We start from the raw sequence: 14,978 nt of genomic DNA on the forward strand, positions 1-14,978 counted from the left end.
TGTGTAAATTTTTTAACGTTTATGGGGTACGTTTTAATGAGGCCCAGGCTTTGCACCGGCAACAGCTTATGGCGGAGTTGCAGCCCCATAATCTTGTTAGAAGTGGCCTCCAGAGAATAACCAAACACTTTTCAACATCCAGGGCTTTGACTTGGACTTTCTTTGGGCACAGGGAGCAATTCTCATGAAGCCAATGGTAAATTTTGTGAATTTTTGCCTCTTGGGTTTTCAGAGGTATGATTGATGGGGAGGGAAAAGAAACACAGAGATGCAGAGGCACGAGCTCTGGGGTGGGTTTTGGGCAAGAATGTTGATTTTTTTTGGCTTTTTTTGGTGTGTTGGGAAAGGAAATGCATTTAATTCTGCTATAGGGATCAGTTCCATGTTAGATTTTGGGTGAAGATATTGATTTGGGTTTTTTTTTTGATGTGTTGAGGAAAAAATAATATTTTAACTTTGCCACTGTGTGCTCTTACGTAGATGGTGAAGGCAATCCAGGTGCTACGCATCCACCTTCTGGAGCTGGAGAAGGTCAACGAGTTGTGCAAGGACTTCTGCAACCGCTACATCACCTGCCTCAAAACTAAGATGCACAGCGACAACCTACTCAGGAACGACCTGGGGGGGCCCTACTCCCCCAACCCCTCCTCCATCAGCCTCCACCCCCAGGTAACACCTTAAAAATCCCCTGTAATCAACATCATTGCACAGTGGCCAGCATCCAGTGGAGCCAGGGTTTGAAGGCTGCTCTGCAACTCTTGTAGTCACTTGGAAATTCATCAAAACCCATCCCCAGTTGAGGAAAATAATTTTTAAAAAGCCCGTATCTTGCTCACATAGTGCAACAAATGATGCTGCAGTGATGGTTCTCTTTTTTTAAAAAAAATTTTTCACGACCCTTTGTTTGGCAGAACTGCAACACCAGTGTTTGTGTCTCTGCAAAAGGTCTTTCTTGAGGACTTCTCCTAAACTCTTACGTTGCGGCAATGAAATGTAGGGGGAAGGAATTGCAGAAGCCATGCAAGCGCATGGGAAAATGGACAAGAAATTTGTTTTTTTTTAATTAAAAATATTATTTGTTTGTGGGAGGGACAGAAACACCATGATTTTCTGCACTACTTCCTCTCTCCTCGTTCTTGTCTACATTTCAAGGAAGCTCAACAGATTTTATGGTCTCAGATAACCTGGTTTGGCTTCCCTGCTCCTTTTTTTTCCCCAGCACATCTTGCAATTCTCCCCCAGCATGATCAACATGCCCACCTTGACTTTTTTTTTGTGTCATTTGGGTTTTAGCTGGAAGAAGGAAACATTTAGTGTCTCAAGCACAGTGGGAAAGTACAAGGAGAGGCCCAGGAATTGCAGAAATATCAACTGAAATGGCCAAAGCAAGCTGCACCTTGGTGGCTTTTGGAGCAAAATAAGGGATTGTAACTTAATATTTGGAAAAAAGTTGCCCATGGGTTGGAGTTTTATGTGCATTTACAGTGCAGGGAATAAACACTGGCTGGTTGCATCCCAAAAACTTCCTTGATGCAATATTGTGTGTCCTTTGGGGATTTCTCTCTCAGATTTTTTGGGGGGCAAAATGAAATCTGGGGTTGCACAATCCCACCAGAAATAACTGCAGCCAACCCAAAATAACCCAGACAGCTCTTGGGGTTCTCCCCAGAAAGAGGCAGGTGGTGTGGGGCTTTTTAGGGCTTTTCAGGGCACTTTTAGGATGTTGGAAAGAGAAAAAAATGTCATTTTTAGCAGTTCAGCTCCAAGTGCTGCAGACTTTGAAGACCCAAACATGATGCTTCCAGCCCAGCACAGGGAGGAAAAAGCCCCTTGAAAAGTTTTATTTCTTATTTGGGTTTCCTGAAAGCACCAAACCACTTAATCATTGATCTAAAAAAAACCATCCTCTCTCTATTTTCTAATAATCTCTAGAAATGGACTTATTATCCCTTCGCTGCTTTATGGTAGCATTCCTTATGATCAAAATTAGCAAGACACTTGCATAAAAGAGAACAATAATTGCTCAACGAGCATCTCGTTTGTAATTTATTAGTTTCTATTATTGTGTGTCGCTATGGCAACAGCTCGCATCCCGGGTGATGAGAGAGATGTTAGATATGAGCCGACGAAGCTCCCGGTCCCAGCAAATGGAGATGCACGTTTTTTATCAGTAATTTTCATGAAAATAATAAGTGAGGGAGTTAATGAGATGGAAAGCCGTCCTGTGGCTATTGTGATTTTTTTTTCCTCTTTTCCTTTTTTTTTTTTTTTTTTTTAAGTGTTGATCTAATTAGAATGCATCGGTCAGGAAAAGTAATGAGGATTTAGTGCCTCACAAAGAGGTGGGGATCGTATCAGAAAATTAGCACAAGTCTTTGGAAAATAATCAGGCCCATGGAGAGGTACCAAGTGCCTCTGATTCCTGCAAACTCGGAGCTGCTGACATTTCCCTTCCGGGCAAGACTTGAAAGTTGAGAAATTCAAGTGAGGATTAGGAGGCAGTTGCTAAATAGATGGGAACACACCCAGGAAAGACCCAACTGGAGGGGAAACACTCGCTCAATGATGATGGGATTTTCAGCAAGCAATGGGAGACAAAATATTCAGGATGATAGACCAGAAGGAGCCACCACCTCATCTGGTCATTGGATGAGGATGACAAACCTGTGAGGATACAACAGCAAATTTTTTTTAATTATCCAGCTAAGCAATGTCAAGTGCCTGAGTGCTTTGGCTCATTGAGTATACTTGAGTTTGCATAGATAAGGCTTAAAAAAAAGGGTGGAAATACTCTGTATCAACCAGTTGAGTTTTAAGGGCTGGGGATGCTCCAGAGAGCTGAAGAATCAAGGGATCAGTGCTTAAAAAATGGCAAGTGAGATGATTTCGCTAACTATAGTCCTATTAATCTCATGCTGATGGCAAGTAAAACAGCTAAGGGGCCACTAATTTAGGATTTTTTAAAAAAATATATAAATAATAGAAATGTGTTTGGTATCAATGAATGAGATTTCTCAGAAAGGTTTTCCCAGAATGTGGGAGGGGCATTGATCATTTTGTGAGATCATTCGTGTGAGAAGATATACCAGGTTAGTCATGAAAGCAAAATACTTCCAATTTTTGCAAAGTTTTTTAGCACAGGATAACCTGCTAAAAAGACCCATGCTTACACAATAACACGGATGTCAACCAAAACTGAGAAAAAAACATACGGAGCTGTCAAAATGTCGTCATGGGAGAATCGTGGTGGGATTTCCCTGGTGTATCCAAAGAGGATGGTCCTTGGCTTGGTGTTATTTGTGCTAAGATGAAAAATGCAAGACTTTCTGGAAATGCAAAATACTTGGAGGTGATGGAAAGGTGAGAGAGCACCCAAATAGGTGCTTTGAATGTTGCTGAAATCTTCTCATGTCACCAAATCTAGAGATGACTCCTGGCATTGGCCAAATTTGGGTGAAAAGTTGGGGTTTTTTCCCTGAACCTTCATTACCTTATGGAAATTTTTCTACTCTGTTTTCTCATTTTGTGTTTCACTTTGTTTTGTGGAGGAGTTTTAGTCTCTTTGGCCTGCAAGTTCACCAATCAAGTCCCCTTCTTCAATTTTTCTTGGTTGTTTTCCACTTGGCTTCATCCCTCTTCCTTGAGTCCTCACTGGACCCTAATTTTTAACTCCCTCCCTTTGTCAAAGTGGTTCTCACTGCTCTCCAGTTGACCTTGCTTGGAAGAAAAAACCCACTGCGAAACCAGTCACATTGGGAACCACAGCACTGCCAGGAACATTTAAATTGGATTAAATCTTGCATTTTTCAGCTCTTGTTTTGAGTGAGAATTCAGCAGATTGCCAGACTGGGACAGTGTTTAAACTATGCACAAGCCTGGCTTTCTGTTATTTTAAGCCAACTTTTTTCTCATCTCCATCCATCCATCCATCCATCCATCCATCCATCCACCCACAAAGGAGCATTATGAATCTTCTTTCATGAGTTTGGGTTTGGCCAGCTCTTTCTTGACAAACTCATGAGTTTCTTTTTTCTCCAACTAACCCCAATTTTCTGCATCTTTACCTAAGCACAAATAAATTTCACAAAGTTAGAATGAGACAGAAATTTTTACACTTGTGTACCACCCAAAAATAAATTGCAGTATCATAGAGCAACGAGGGGAAGGACATCGGCTCCAGTAGCACTGAATTTTAGCACTTATTTATACTCGGGCACTTGCTCTTTGACACTTGCTTTATTGTAAGAAAGGCGTTCTTTTTGTGCAATGCAATACATACCAGGTTTTTTTCTTCATTAAAGTGACTTTTAATTGGAGAAATCATGTTTTGCCATAGTGCAGCAGAAGGTCAGTGCCAAGAGGTGGATCTGCAGAGACACCTAGTGATGCATTTTTTACACTCAAGTTTCAAAATTGCCAGAAATATTTCAACTTCTTTGAGGCCTAAAATATTTTCTACTGCAGCAAAATCACAATTGTAATATAATTTGGATTGGCATTTGCCATCTAAGACAACTAGTATGCTAAATGTATTTTTTTAAATCTTGGAGATATCTATATTTATTTTAAGGCAGAGCTTCACTTCACTGGGTACCCTTGGTTTCACAGTGCCACTGCAGAAACACTGTGAATTTATTTCATATCTTTTTCTAACAATTACCAATATTCTGCCTTTTTGGACACCACTGAGCTGGTATTTTGGGACAGTTTTCCTTTACACCACCAAAAACCAATACGCAATTTTTGTCATCATAAAATGGTGTTGAAAATTACTTTGACCACTAGATCTGGAAACAGGAGTTTCTTGTTCCTATTTTCCAATATCCCAAAGTATTTCTTATCAATACACTTCAAAAAATGGTCTTCTGGATGCCCTTCTTTTGGAGGAATCATGGAAAAAACAAGGCAGGAGAGGAAAGCTGGAAGTCTTCGGGCTCGTCTAAATCTCTGGTTACCCCTGGCCATATTTGATTGCTTTTTGAGGTTCTCCAAGGACCATGTTTGGTTTTATACGAACCTTTCCAACATGTTTGTTAGCTACATGCTTAGCAAAGCCAAGACTAAGTGCATGCAGAAGTGACTGGTTTTTGCTTTCTTAACACTGAGAAATCCTCATTTTTCAAACAGAAAACCATATCCCCAAAAAGGCTGGAGATGGGGAAGGGATATTAAAAAAAAGTACAAGTATTTTACAGTCATACTTGTTTTTTTAAAATTAATTTAGCTATGAAAAGGAATGTCTGGGAGGTGAAGCAAAAATTCACAGCAATTGCAGCAAAATTTCCAGATAAATAATAATCAGATCATCAATGGAGAGGACAAATATAACACGTGGCAGAGGCGTTGGTTGCAATATTTTTGGCTTAGCATCATGGGAGGGGAAAATGCAGCAAGAGATTTTAATAGCAAAAGCATGCAGGGAAATCAGAGTTTATTCAGACTCATTGCACAGGCAAATGGGTGGTGACTGATGGGGAAAAAGCTGATAGAAGCAGGAATGTAATGGGGAAAAGAGGAGAAAAAGGACCAAAGATGACTTTCTTTCCCCCAGAAATGGGGAATGCATTGATGTGGATACAGCAGTGCCCTAACTCCCCGCTGAATGATGCACCCACATCAAGTCTTAATGTAAAATTAATTGATTTGTGCATTCAAATTACCATCTCTGTAGTTTTATTGCAAGGAAACGAGGAGCTACAGCTTTTTCTGACCTGGCCGTATTTGCATGGTCACCTTTTCAGGTGTTGTTGCATGTCCCTAGTCCAGAGAAATTCCTTCTTCTTCAATCAAGTAATAGGTCTCTTGAAGAAATGCCTCAAAATGAAGGGAAATTGAGTAAGAAGGTGAAAAAATCCCCTTTGCTGGCATTTTGTTCAACAATAGGGAACCAGCTGGACACCAGGGAAGTGACGCAGAATGGGAAAAAGGTTGAAAAGGTTGAAAAGGGGGAAATGAGTGTGGTGTTATTTCCATTACAGCTGGGCTAATTAGAGATACAGTTATCTTGGGCTTATTTTAAAATTATAATTATATAAATATTATTTGCAAAAACCTGCCCATCTGGGAGGTTGTGGTACACCTCCCTGTATTCCTCCATATCCTCAATTGCGGCACCCTTCCCAAAATGTTACACTATATACTCAAATAATCATTCAGTTTGGACTTTTTCCAATTGCTGCTCACGTGTAAGAGCTACTCCAGAGCTGGGGCTGATAATAACATTACAGCTTTTGGCTATAAAATGCCCATTTTTGCAAGAAGTTATCTTAAAGCTGCAATGAGTGATATCAAATGGGGTTGCTATTATTAATTTCATTATTTTACTATTATTCTGGCAAGGGGAAATGGTGGTGCTTGCCCTGGCTTTTAGCAAAAGCTGCATCACCCAGTTCCAGTCAAAGCACCAAAAAAATAGAAATTTATAGAAAGAAGAGGACTGAAGAAATTCCTTCTTGTCTATCATGCTTTTTTTTCTTTCCTTTTTCCTTATGAGAAAGAGTGGCTGCACAAGGAAGGAGAGTTTGGGGAAGACACTAAGATGGCCGCTTTACAAAGTGTAAATCCTATTTTTTCCTCTTTTTCTTCTTTGCAATTGCAACGAACTGAAAAATCCCTTTTTCTGCCATTTTCCCTTTTGAATCAGCTAGGGGGAAAAAAAAAAGGCAATGGGGTGAATTTATCGGAGGAGGAAAATTAAAACCTTGCACACTCTCACAGCGTGTTAAAATCCCATGTTTTTAATATTTTTTCCCCCACAGGAGATGCTGCAGAGCTCACCCGCGGCGCTGCCGCCCACCTCCAACCCACCCCCGGGCATCGTGGTGCCGGCAGCCGCGCTACCCCCAGGCAACTTGGCCATGAGTGCCAGCAGCGGCTCACCCGCCGTGCCAGGTAGGGACCATGGTGGAGGCTGGTGGTGGTGGTGGGATGTCTATGTAGAAATTTGGGGGTTTGGTACCCCCACAAGCCTTTTTTTTTCCATAGGTGGAGCCTTGTACCAGCCCGTGACGATGGTGACGTCACAGGGCCAGGTCCTCGCCCAAGCCATCGCCCCCGGTGCCCTGCAGATCCCCAATGCCCAGGTAAGACCTTCCCACCTCAAATGTCCATTTTTGCACTGCTATGGCAAGAAAGAAACCCCATTTTCTCGATAAGTTCAGCCCTTGAAGGATCCTACATTTTTAACTAGCAAGAAATGTTGATTAAATCCATCTGCCAGGTGCCTTTGGGGTACCTAACAAATGATAGCAATGCTTATAGTATTGCTATTTTATATAACATTACAATATTTGAACATTATAATAATATTTAATATATAATGTATAGTATATGATATATACTCCTATATAATTTATATATATATTGTGTATATATATAAAATTGCCATTATATTATGGATCTGGGCTCACTAGCTTTGCCTGTCTGGTATACCACAGTGCTTATGGGAAAGGCTCATTTTTTTTCCTTGCTTTATGGATTTTGGGGTATTTTTTAGCTATTTGCTTTGGGTTTATCCCTTTTTTTTTGGTTGTTGCAGATAACTGGGGTTGCCCCGTGTGGCTGCATTCTTGTAATAAGGTGACAGTTTGGGGTAGAAATAAAAACAACTTGCTATCCCTGTTGGCTGCGTTGATCTCTTCCAAACCCGCATTCCCCAGGAATTTGGGCAAAAAAAATTGGTTTCTGCTATCCTGCTTCCCAGGGGAAGATCAGCAAAATCCCTCCATGCGATTTTTTTTTTTTTTTCTGTAAAGCCCCAATTTAATTGCAGAAGCCTCTTAACAAAAAAAAAAAAAAAAAAAAAAGAAGGCACTTTGGGAATGGGTGGCACCTCCCTGGCAGGTTTTATTGCCTGTGCAGTGTTTTTTAAAATTTCTTTCTTTAATGTCTCTTCGTCACGGGCTTAAATCTTGCAGCAAAACCCTCTGTGGTGGGGAAAACACGCGCACCGGGAATATCAGGGCAGGGAGAGAGCCCTGGACAAGCACCTCCGGATGCTCTTCCCACGCCGTCGGCATGATTTATTCATCTGGAGCTCAGGGGAATCGCAGAGACCTGCTGGCCTGATGTTTAATTCATCCAGGAGAAGTGTTTTGATGAAGAGCTGGGGAAAAAAAAAAAAAAAAGAAAAGAAAAATCCCTTTTTAACTCAAGCGCTGAGATTTCAGTTCAGTTCCCACATCCTCATTAAAACTTCTCTTGCAGCAAGACGTTTATTTTTCATTTTGGAGGGGAAGAAAACAAATTTTCACTCAATGGGGATGTTTCTCCTTGTGGTAGGGATCAGCTGGGTGAGGAATACAGGGTTGCACGGGGTTAATGAGGGGCAGGGTTTTAACCTCAGGTTTAGAAAGTCATCGTTTTGGGGTGTTTTGTTGTTTTTTGAAGGTTTCTTCCTTAACTGCACATAGAAATTGTGGCATCAGCAACATGGTCCCCAACTGTGCCGGTGCTACAGCAGGGAGAGAAAGCTCATTGCCCTTTGCAAAATGTTGGCAAAAATTGGAGTTATTAAATAGATAACCTGGGGCAAAATGTGGACTTAATGCAAATTTTGGGAGGAGAAAAGGGGTTTTGGATGTGCCCTGCAAGTGCCTTTTTTTTTTTGCACTCACCCCATGCCCATTTAGGGTTGGTTTTGCTCATTTTTTGGGTTGGTTTTGCTTGGTTTTGGGGTTGTCCATTGCCATTTTCAGCCAATTCTCTCCCCATTCCTCTCCCCTGGCAGGTGAACCTGGATCTCACCTCCCTCCTCGACGGTGAGGACAAGAAGTCCAAGAACAAGCGGGGTGTCCTGCCCAAACATGCCACCAACATCATGCGCTCATGGCTCTTCCAGCATCTCATGGTGAGCACCGCAGCTGCCAAAACACCCTGCAAAGCTGGGAAAAAAAGCGCAAAAAAACCCCAAACTGAACAAATCGAGATGGTGGTTTGTTTGAATTTATATTCAGAGACACAAAGTGGTTTTGTTTTTATTTTGGGACTGTTTTGGGGATGATTGTTTTCACTGCAGGTGGCCAAAACACTCCCTTAACGCATGAAGAAGCAAATAAAACCAGAGGGGGCAATGGAGGGCTTTTTTCCAGTTAAGAGCTCCAAAATACCATTTTCCACCAAGCTGGGGTATGAAAGCTGCCCCACGGGTATGGTTGTGGCACATCAGCAAGCAGTTGAAATACAGAATTACAAAATCACCACATTTTTGGGGTTGAAAATGTAGGCAAATGGAGGGAGCTCAGAGGATGCAGCTCTAATGCAAGGAGATTACTCTCCCACCAGCAGGGCTGGGAGAAGGGTAAAAAGCTAAAAACCCCCCCATTTTCCTGTATAATTTGGCCAAGAAATCCCTCAGAAACTACTTGCAAAGAGTTGCATAAGGGTCTCCAGGAAGTTGGGAGCCTAAAAGGTAGCAGCAAGACCGAAAACAGGAGCTCCATGGAGCGACTTGGGGTAAAACATGACCCAGGACATGGAGCAGCATCTGGTTAGGACCTTTCCAGCTTTTTTTTTTTTTAATTTAATGGGAAACTTTGGATTTATTGCATTGAGGACAAAAGCATGACTGTGTGGGGCTGCCATCCCAATCTGTGTCGTGCATCTCCCAGGCTTTTGGAGGGCTGAACTGCAGATTTTCAAGCAGAAAAAGGATTTAGAAGACCAGAAACTGAGGAGCAATCTTCTGCTGGGTGCCAGGAGAACCCCATGGTTTGAGATTTCCAAAACTGAATGGAAAAAAGAGAAGAAATTGTTATACTGGATGGTTTGACATTTGCTCTCAGCTTGGTCAGAAGATGCTTGGGCTTCTCCATGGGATTCCTCCATCTGGCATCATAGATGATGTGTTTTTTAACCTAATAGCATCGATGCTCATCATTTCATTGGGTTTGGGCGTTCTATAGCACCAGCAGGAAGAAGGAATGCTGGAAATAATACACCAAAACCAGGGATACTTTTGCCAAAAAAGAGCCATTTTTAACCACTCTGCAGTGGAGTCTCCTGCATGGACTTTGGGTAGTTTTGTCAAGGAAATCACACTATTTTGGGGGCAAACAGCTGGAAAACGAGTCACATGAATCAATACTGGTGCTGGTTTGGGGGTCCGAAAAATGACACATGGGGCTGGTTTGCTGATTTCATTTTGGGGGTTGGAAAAAAGGATTTTAGCGTGGTTGAGAGGAGGTTGTTGATGCTTTGAATGCTGGTAGTCTCCCAGTGCAGATGTTTCAGGGCGTTTTATTGATGCCTCTGAAAGGAGTGTTGTGGGTGACAGCAGGTTTTGAAGCCCAAATCCCACCTTTACCAACAACTATTATCAGAAAATTGCTAAAACTAAAAAAAAAAATAAATTAGTATTTTCCTTGATGGAAAAGCCTTTGGTGGAAAGCCTTGGAAAAGCCTTAAGGACACCAGGATGCCTTTGGATGCCACCCTTAAGCCTTGCGTCTTGCAAATGCAAGAAGCCACCAAATTTGGGGTGGGAAAATGAAAAAAATGGGAGTTTAAAATTTTATTTATCACTCAGGGCTGCCATTTTGCACACAGGGATGTAATCTTGCTGCCCCATCTCTTTTTCTCTAGCACCCCTACCCCACAGAGGACGAGAAGAGGCAAATCGCTGCCCAAACCAACTTGACCCTCTTGCAAGTCAACAACTGGTGAGCTCATCGGTGGCCTATGAAGTCATCTTGCTGGCTTTTGAAATTTTTTCACGCTGTTTTGGTGCTATATAATGCTTGTTTCGGTGGTAACTTGGGAAGTTAGGGCCAATTTCTGGGAAGACAGGCTCCGGTGTCTTTGACTGTGTACATTTGTGATGTCTCAGTGCCCTCTCCTGGAAAATCCAGTATGTAGCAGCCTCTCAACTCAGCTGGAAAAAGGAATGTGATGGTGTAACATGACACAGACAAATAAAATAGGGTAAAACCCCCATCTTTTTGGACCATGCAGCCATTTTTGAAAGGGTTTTATATTGCAACTCATTGAATTGTTATCATGTCTGTTGTTTTAACTCAAAATTGCTGTTAACATCTCTTCTTTACTCGGATGGCTTCTCTTTTCCCTTGAAAGGTTCATAAATGCCCGACGGCGCATCCTGCAGCCAATGCTTGACGCCAGCAACCCAGACCCAGCCCCCAAAGCCAAGAAAATCAAATCTCAGCACCGGCCCACTCAGCGGTTCTGGCCCAACTCCATCGCTGCTGGGGTCCTGCAGCAGCAGGGCAGCAATTCGGGGACAAATCCTGACGGTAAGGACAACCCCTGACAGCCCCTGTCCTTCTTGGATGGGATGGCAATGCACTAAATTATGGCCTAATTGGTAATTAAGGATTTCTAGAGCCCTTTATCCCCCTGTGGGGAAAATATGTTAAAGAGGTGGCCCATGCAAGAAGGTCCTTCCAGTTGGCCATCTCAAGTGTGCTGGCAATGGGGCACTGCCATCTCCTTGGTTTAGGAGACCCACTATGGGGTATAACTTGGGATATTTCCTGAGGTGCTGGGAATGGGGTGAAGGGGGAGATGGGGAGAGGAGACAAAATGACAAAAAGATGAAAAAATGAAGATGAGAAGGCAGATAACACAAGATGGGGAGAGGATGAAGAGAGAACAGATGATGAAAATGAAGGGAAGAAGACAGCTAAGATGAGCAGAGAGGACAAAATAGATGAAGAGAACAGAGAAGATGGAGATGAGAAGACAGATGAGACAAGATGGGCAGCAAGAGGATGAAGAGAGATGTTGCAAATGTTGAGGAGCAGAGATGAAGAGAAGGTGAAAAGAGCAGAAATAAGAATGGACTGGACAAGAACAGAGAAGATGAAGAGAAGGGAAGGTGAAAATTAAGAGAAGATGAAGACGATCTGACCAACCAATTTGGGCATCTACTTGCTCAAAAATTAAGGTTTCTTGTTGTTTAATGAGGATACATTAGCTAAAAAAATTAAGGGTTGGACCTTGGTTAGTGGCTGGGGCAGGTGGGACACCCTGCTCTGTCTAGGTAAAGCTTTTTGCTTGGGTTATTCCTGGTTTATGCACTTTTTTGTCCTTTTTATAGTAGTCGAGGAGTCCTTATTTCTATATTTTTAATTTCAGGCTCGCTCAGCATGGACAACCTGCAACCCCTCTCGTCAGCCACGGCCACCATGGCCATGCAGCAGGCCATGCTGGCGGCCCATGACGACTCCCTTGACGGCACTGAGGAAGAAGAGGAGGATGAGGAGGACGAGGACGAGATGGAGGAAGAGGAAGAAGAGGAGGAAGAGCTGGAGGAAGAGCCTGGTGGTCTTCCAGCGGCACCCAGCGCCGACCTTGGCTTGGACCACAGTGACTCACTGGAATAGCTCCTCCTGCACCCTCCCCAAATCACTGACAGCACCGGAAACAAAATTCCCCCCAAAATGCCAAAAAAACCCCCGGCAAGAACAAAAACAAAATCGGTGAGAAAAAAGCAAATTGGAGGCACTGGCGGATGCCCCGGCTGCCCACAGGAGCACGGGGACCACCACATCAGCGTGTGGAAGTGAAGGACACATGTTTACAAGGCACATATTGTGGCCAGATTGTTTTTTTTTCAGGTTTTATTCTTATTTTTCCCTTTTTCCCTTCATTTTTGGTAAGAAAAAGCAGTTTTAGGGGAAGCTGTTTTCCCCAGGTGATGCTTGGATGCTGTTGGACGACAGCAGTTTTCACTGTGGGCCACCACGTCCATCACTTGGATTTCTTGGTGAAAAAAAAAAAAAACAACCAACCCCAGGACTGATGTTTTTTGGGTTTTCCCAAAAAGATGATTCACAGGCATAAATACCGGCACACAGGGAAAATTAAAAAATCAGCAAGTGCAAGTTCTGCTTCAGGTTGGATCTGGGAAGGGTTTGGTGCTCTTGACCCACCATATTGCCCAAACCTCCCTGTTTTGGCCCCGATGCTGTGGCTGTTTGGTGACTCCGAATGCAACTTTCTGGAAAAGAGAGGAAATTCCCCCAAACCCTTTAATTTATGTGCTAAAACCCCATCGAATCTGGAAAATAATCACCCCATCCTCGTCCTTAAGGGCTGAGACTGGACGCAGAGTTGGGGCAAAGGCTGCCAGGAGTGAGACTTTCTCACAGTGTTTTGGCACTTGAGTCAGGAAAAAAATGGGGGGGAAAAAAAGGGTTTAAAAAAATGCAGATTTTCACCCAAAATTGAATGACAACTCACAAAATTCACCCGGGTGGAAGGAAATTCAATATTGTTGCTGGAAAGATGGTTTCTCCCCAATATTGTCCACCTGTGTGGGAAAATGATGGAGTTTTACCCCAAAGGAGATATGGGGGAGGGCAGCTCTGAAAAAAAACAAGGTATTTGGGGATTTTTTTTTAAATGCTAGAGAAAGGGCAAATTTTGCCTTAAAATGTGGCATGGGGGGAATCGCAAAAGCAAACCTGGGTGATGTAGGGCAAAAATAATAAAGGAATTTTCTTCTGCAGGTTCCTCCTGTAAATGCAGGTTTCTGTAAGAAGGATTTTTTTTGCGGCTTTTTGCCAGTTTTGTCCTTATTTTTTTTGGCTCTTGAAGAGTTGAGGAAAAAAAAAACAAAACAGCAGCCGGGGGAAAAAAAACCCACAAGTGATGCAATGGGCAGAAAAGCCTATTTTTCGATACTGATCTGGTGTGAATGTAATCTGTAATTTCATAAAGAATTCATTGTAATTTAGTATTAATTCATGGCCATTTATTATAAAGTGCTACGAGATGAGGTTTCTCAGCTGTATTTTATTGGCAGCTTCTTCCTGCGAGCAGAGAAGCCCCAAAATGGGTGAATAACCACCCCAAATGGGCAAAACTCTCCTCAAATAGGTGAATTGGCCCCAAAAATGGGTCATTGGCCCAAATCTGCAATTGGGTGATACGGTGCAAATAGGATTTATTCTTCCAAAAGTGATGCCCCCCCCCCCCAATGATCTCCAGTGTGATTTGATCCCCAAATGAATGATGCTTCCCCCAAAATGGGTGATACACCCCCAAAATGTTATGCTGCCCCTGAAATGAGTGATGCTCACCCCAAAATATTCTCCAAAGATGAGTGATGCTTCCCAAAAAGGAGTGACCCCCCCAAAATGGATGATGGTCCCCCAAAACGACATGCTCTCCAAAATTGAAGCGTATCCCCAGAAAAGTGGTATTTCCCCAAAATGGACAATGTTCCCCAACATCAGGGATGCTCTCCAAATACAAGCACTGGTCCCCAAAATTAGTTTGTCTCCTCCAAAACAGGTAATTTTTTGGAGTGGTGCTCCAAAAATTAATGATCTTCTCAAAACTCAAAAAAGGAGTGATGCTCCCCAAAATTTTTCTCCCAAAAGAGCCATTCTCCCCCAAAATGAGTGATGGTCCCCCAAAATGATGCCCTCCCAAACTAGCAGTCCTCCCAAAAATGAGTGACTCTCCCCAAAAGCCAGCAATGCTCCCAAAAATGAGTAAATCTCCCCCAAATAAGTACCTTCTCCCTAAATGACTGAATTTGCCCCCAAAATGGATTACATTCTCAAAAAATAATCCCCAAATGAGAGACTGTCCCCCAAAATGAGTGACAAACCCCAAAACAGAGCAAGTCTCACCCAAATGGAAGCCCCCCCCCCCCCAATTCCCTAATGAGCCTCTGCTAATTAATGGGTTGATTTTCTGGAACACAAAGGTGATTTTTGCACAATTTTTAGCAGAAAATGGGTCTACACAAAAGCTAAAAATGGGGAAAACCCCCTCAAAATGGAGTTTACAGCTGAATTTTGCCCCTCCGATCGCAGCGGCTGCCTGCGGCCGTGCAGCCAGCTGAGCGCCCAGCAGCTCGTTAGCCAGAAATTTGCATATTTTATAAAATGCTGAATATTCATGAGCATCGCAGCCAAGTCCTTGTCGTTTTTTTCCGTCAAAAAAGTGCATTTTTCTAACGAAAATTTGCAAAACGACGTCGCAAGCAGGGGGGATGAAGACGCCGG

The 14,978-nt window shown here is 42.8% G+C and overlaps 1 protein-coding gene across 5 annotated transcripts in view; it reads left to right on the plus strand.

Annotated features, from left to right (window-relative positions):
- The window catches only part of PKNOX2 (PBX/knotted 1 homeobox 2), a 96,656-nt gene extending 81,816 nt beyond the window's left edge, over window positions 1-14,840 (plus strand). For 4 of the 5 annotated variants that reach the window (XM_074927676.1, XM_074927675.1, XM_074927677.1 and 1 more), the window contains 6 exons: window positions 481-669; window positions 6,759-7,082; window positions 8,729-8,848; window positions 10,582-10,658; window positions 11,071-11,249; window positions 12,094-12,343. In XM_074927676.1, the coding sequence (XP_074783777.1) occupies window positions 481-669; window positions 6,759-7,082; window positions 8,729-8,848; window positions 10,582-10,658; window positions 11,071-11,249; window positions 12,094-12,341 (1,137 nt within the window). In that variant the 3' untranslated portion in view covers window positions 12,342-12,343. Of the gene's footprint in view, window positions 1-480; window positions 670-6,758; window positions 7,083-8,728; window positions 8,849-10,581; window positions 10,659-11,070; window positions 11,250-12,093 lie in introns of all 5 variants that reach the window. The other variant, XM_074927679.1, reaches the window with a different exon arrangement.
- Window positions 14,841-14,978: the final 138 nt, after the last annotated feature.

Source organism: Athene noctua, chromosome 26, assembly GCF_965140245.1.
Source record: "Athene noctua chromosome 26, bAthNoc1.hap1.1, whole genome shotgun sequence".
Taxonomy (NCBI): Eukaryota; Metazoa; Chordata; class Aves; order Strigiformes; family Strigidae; genus Athene; species Athene noctua.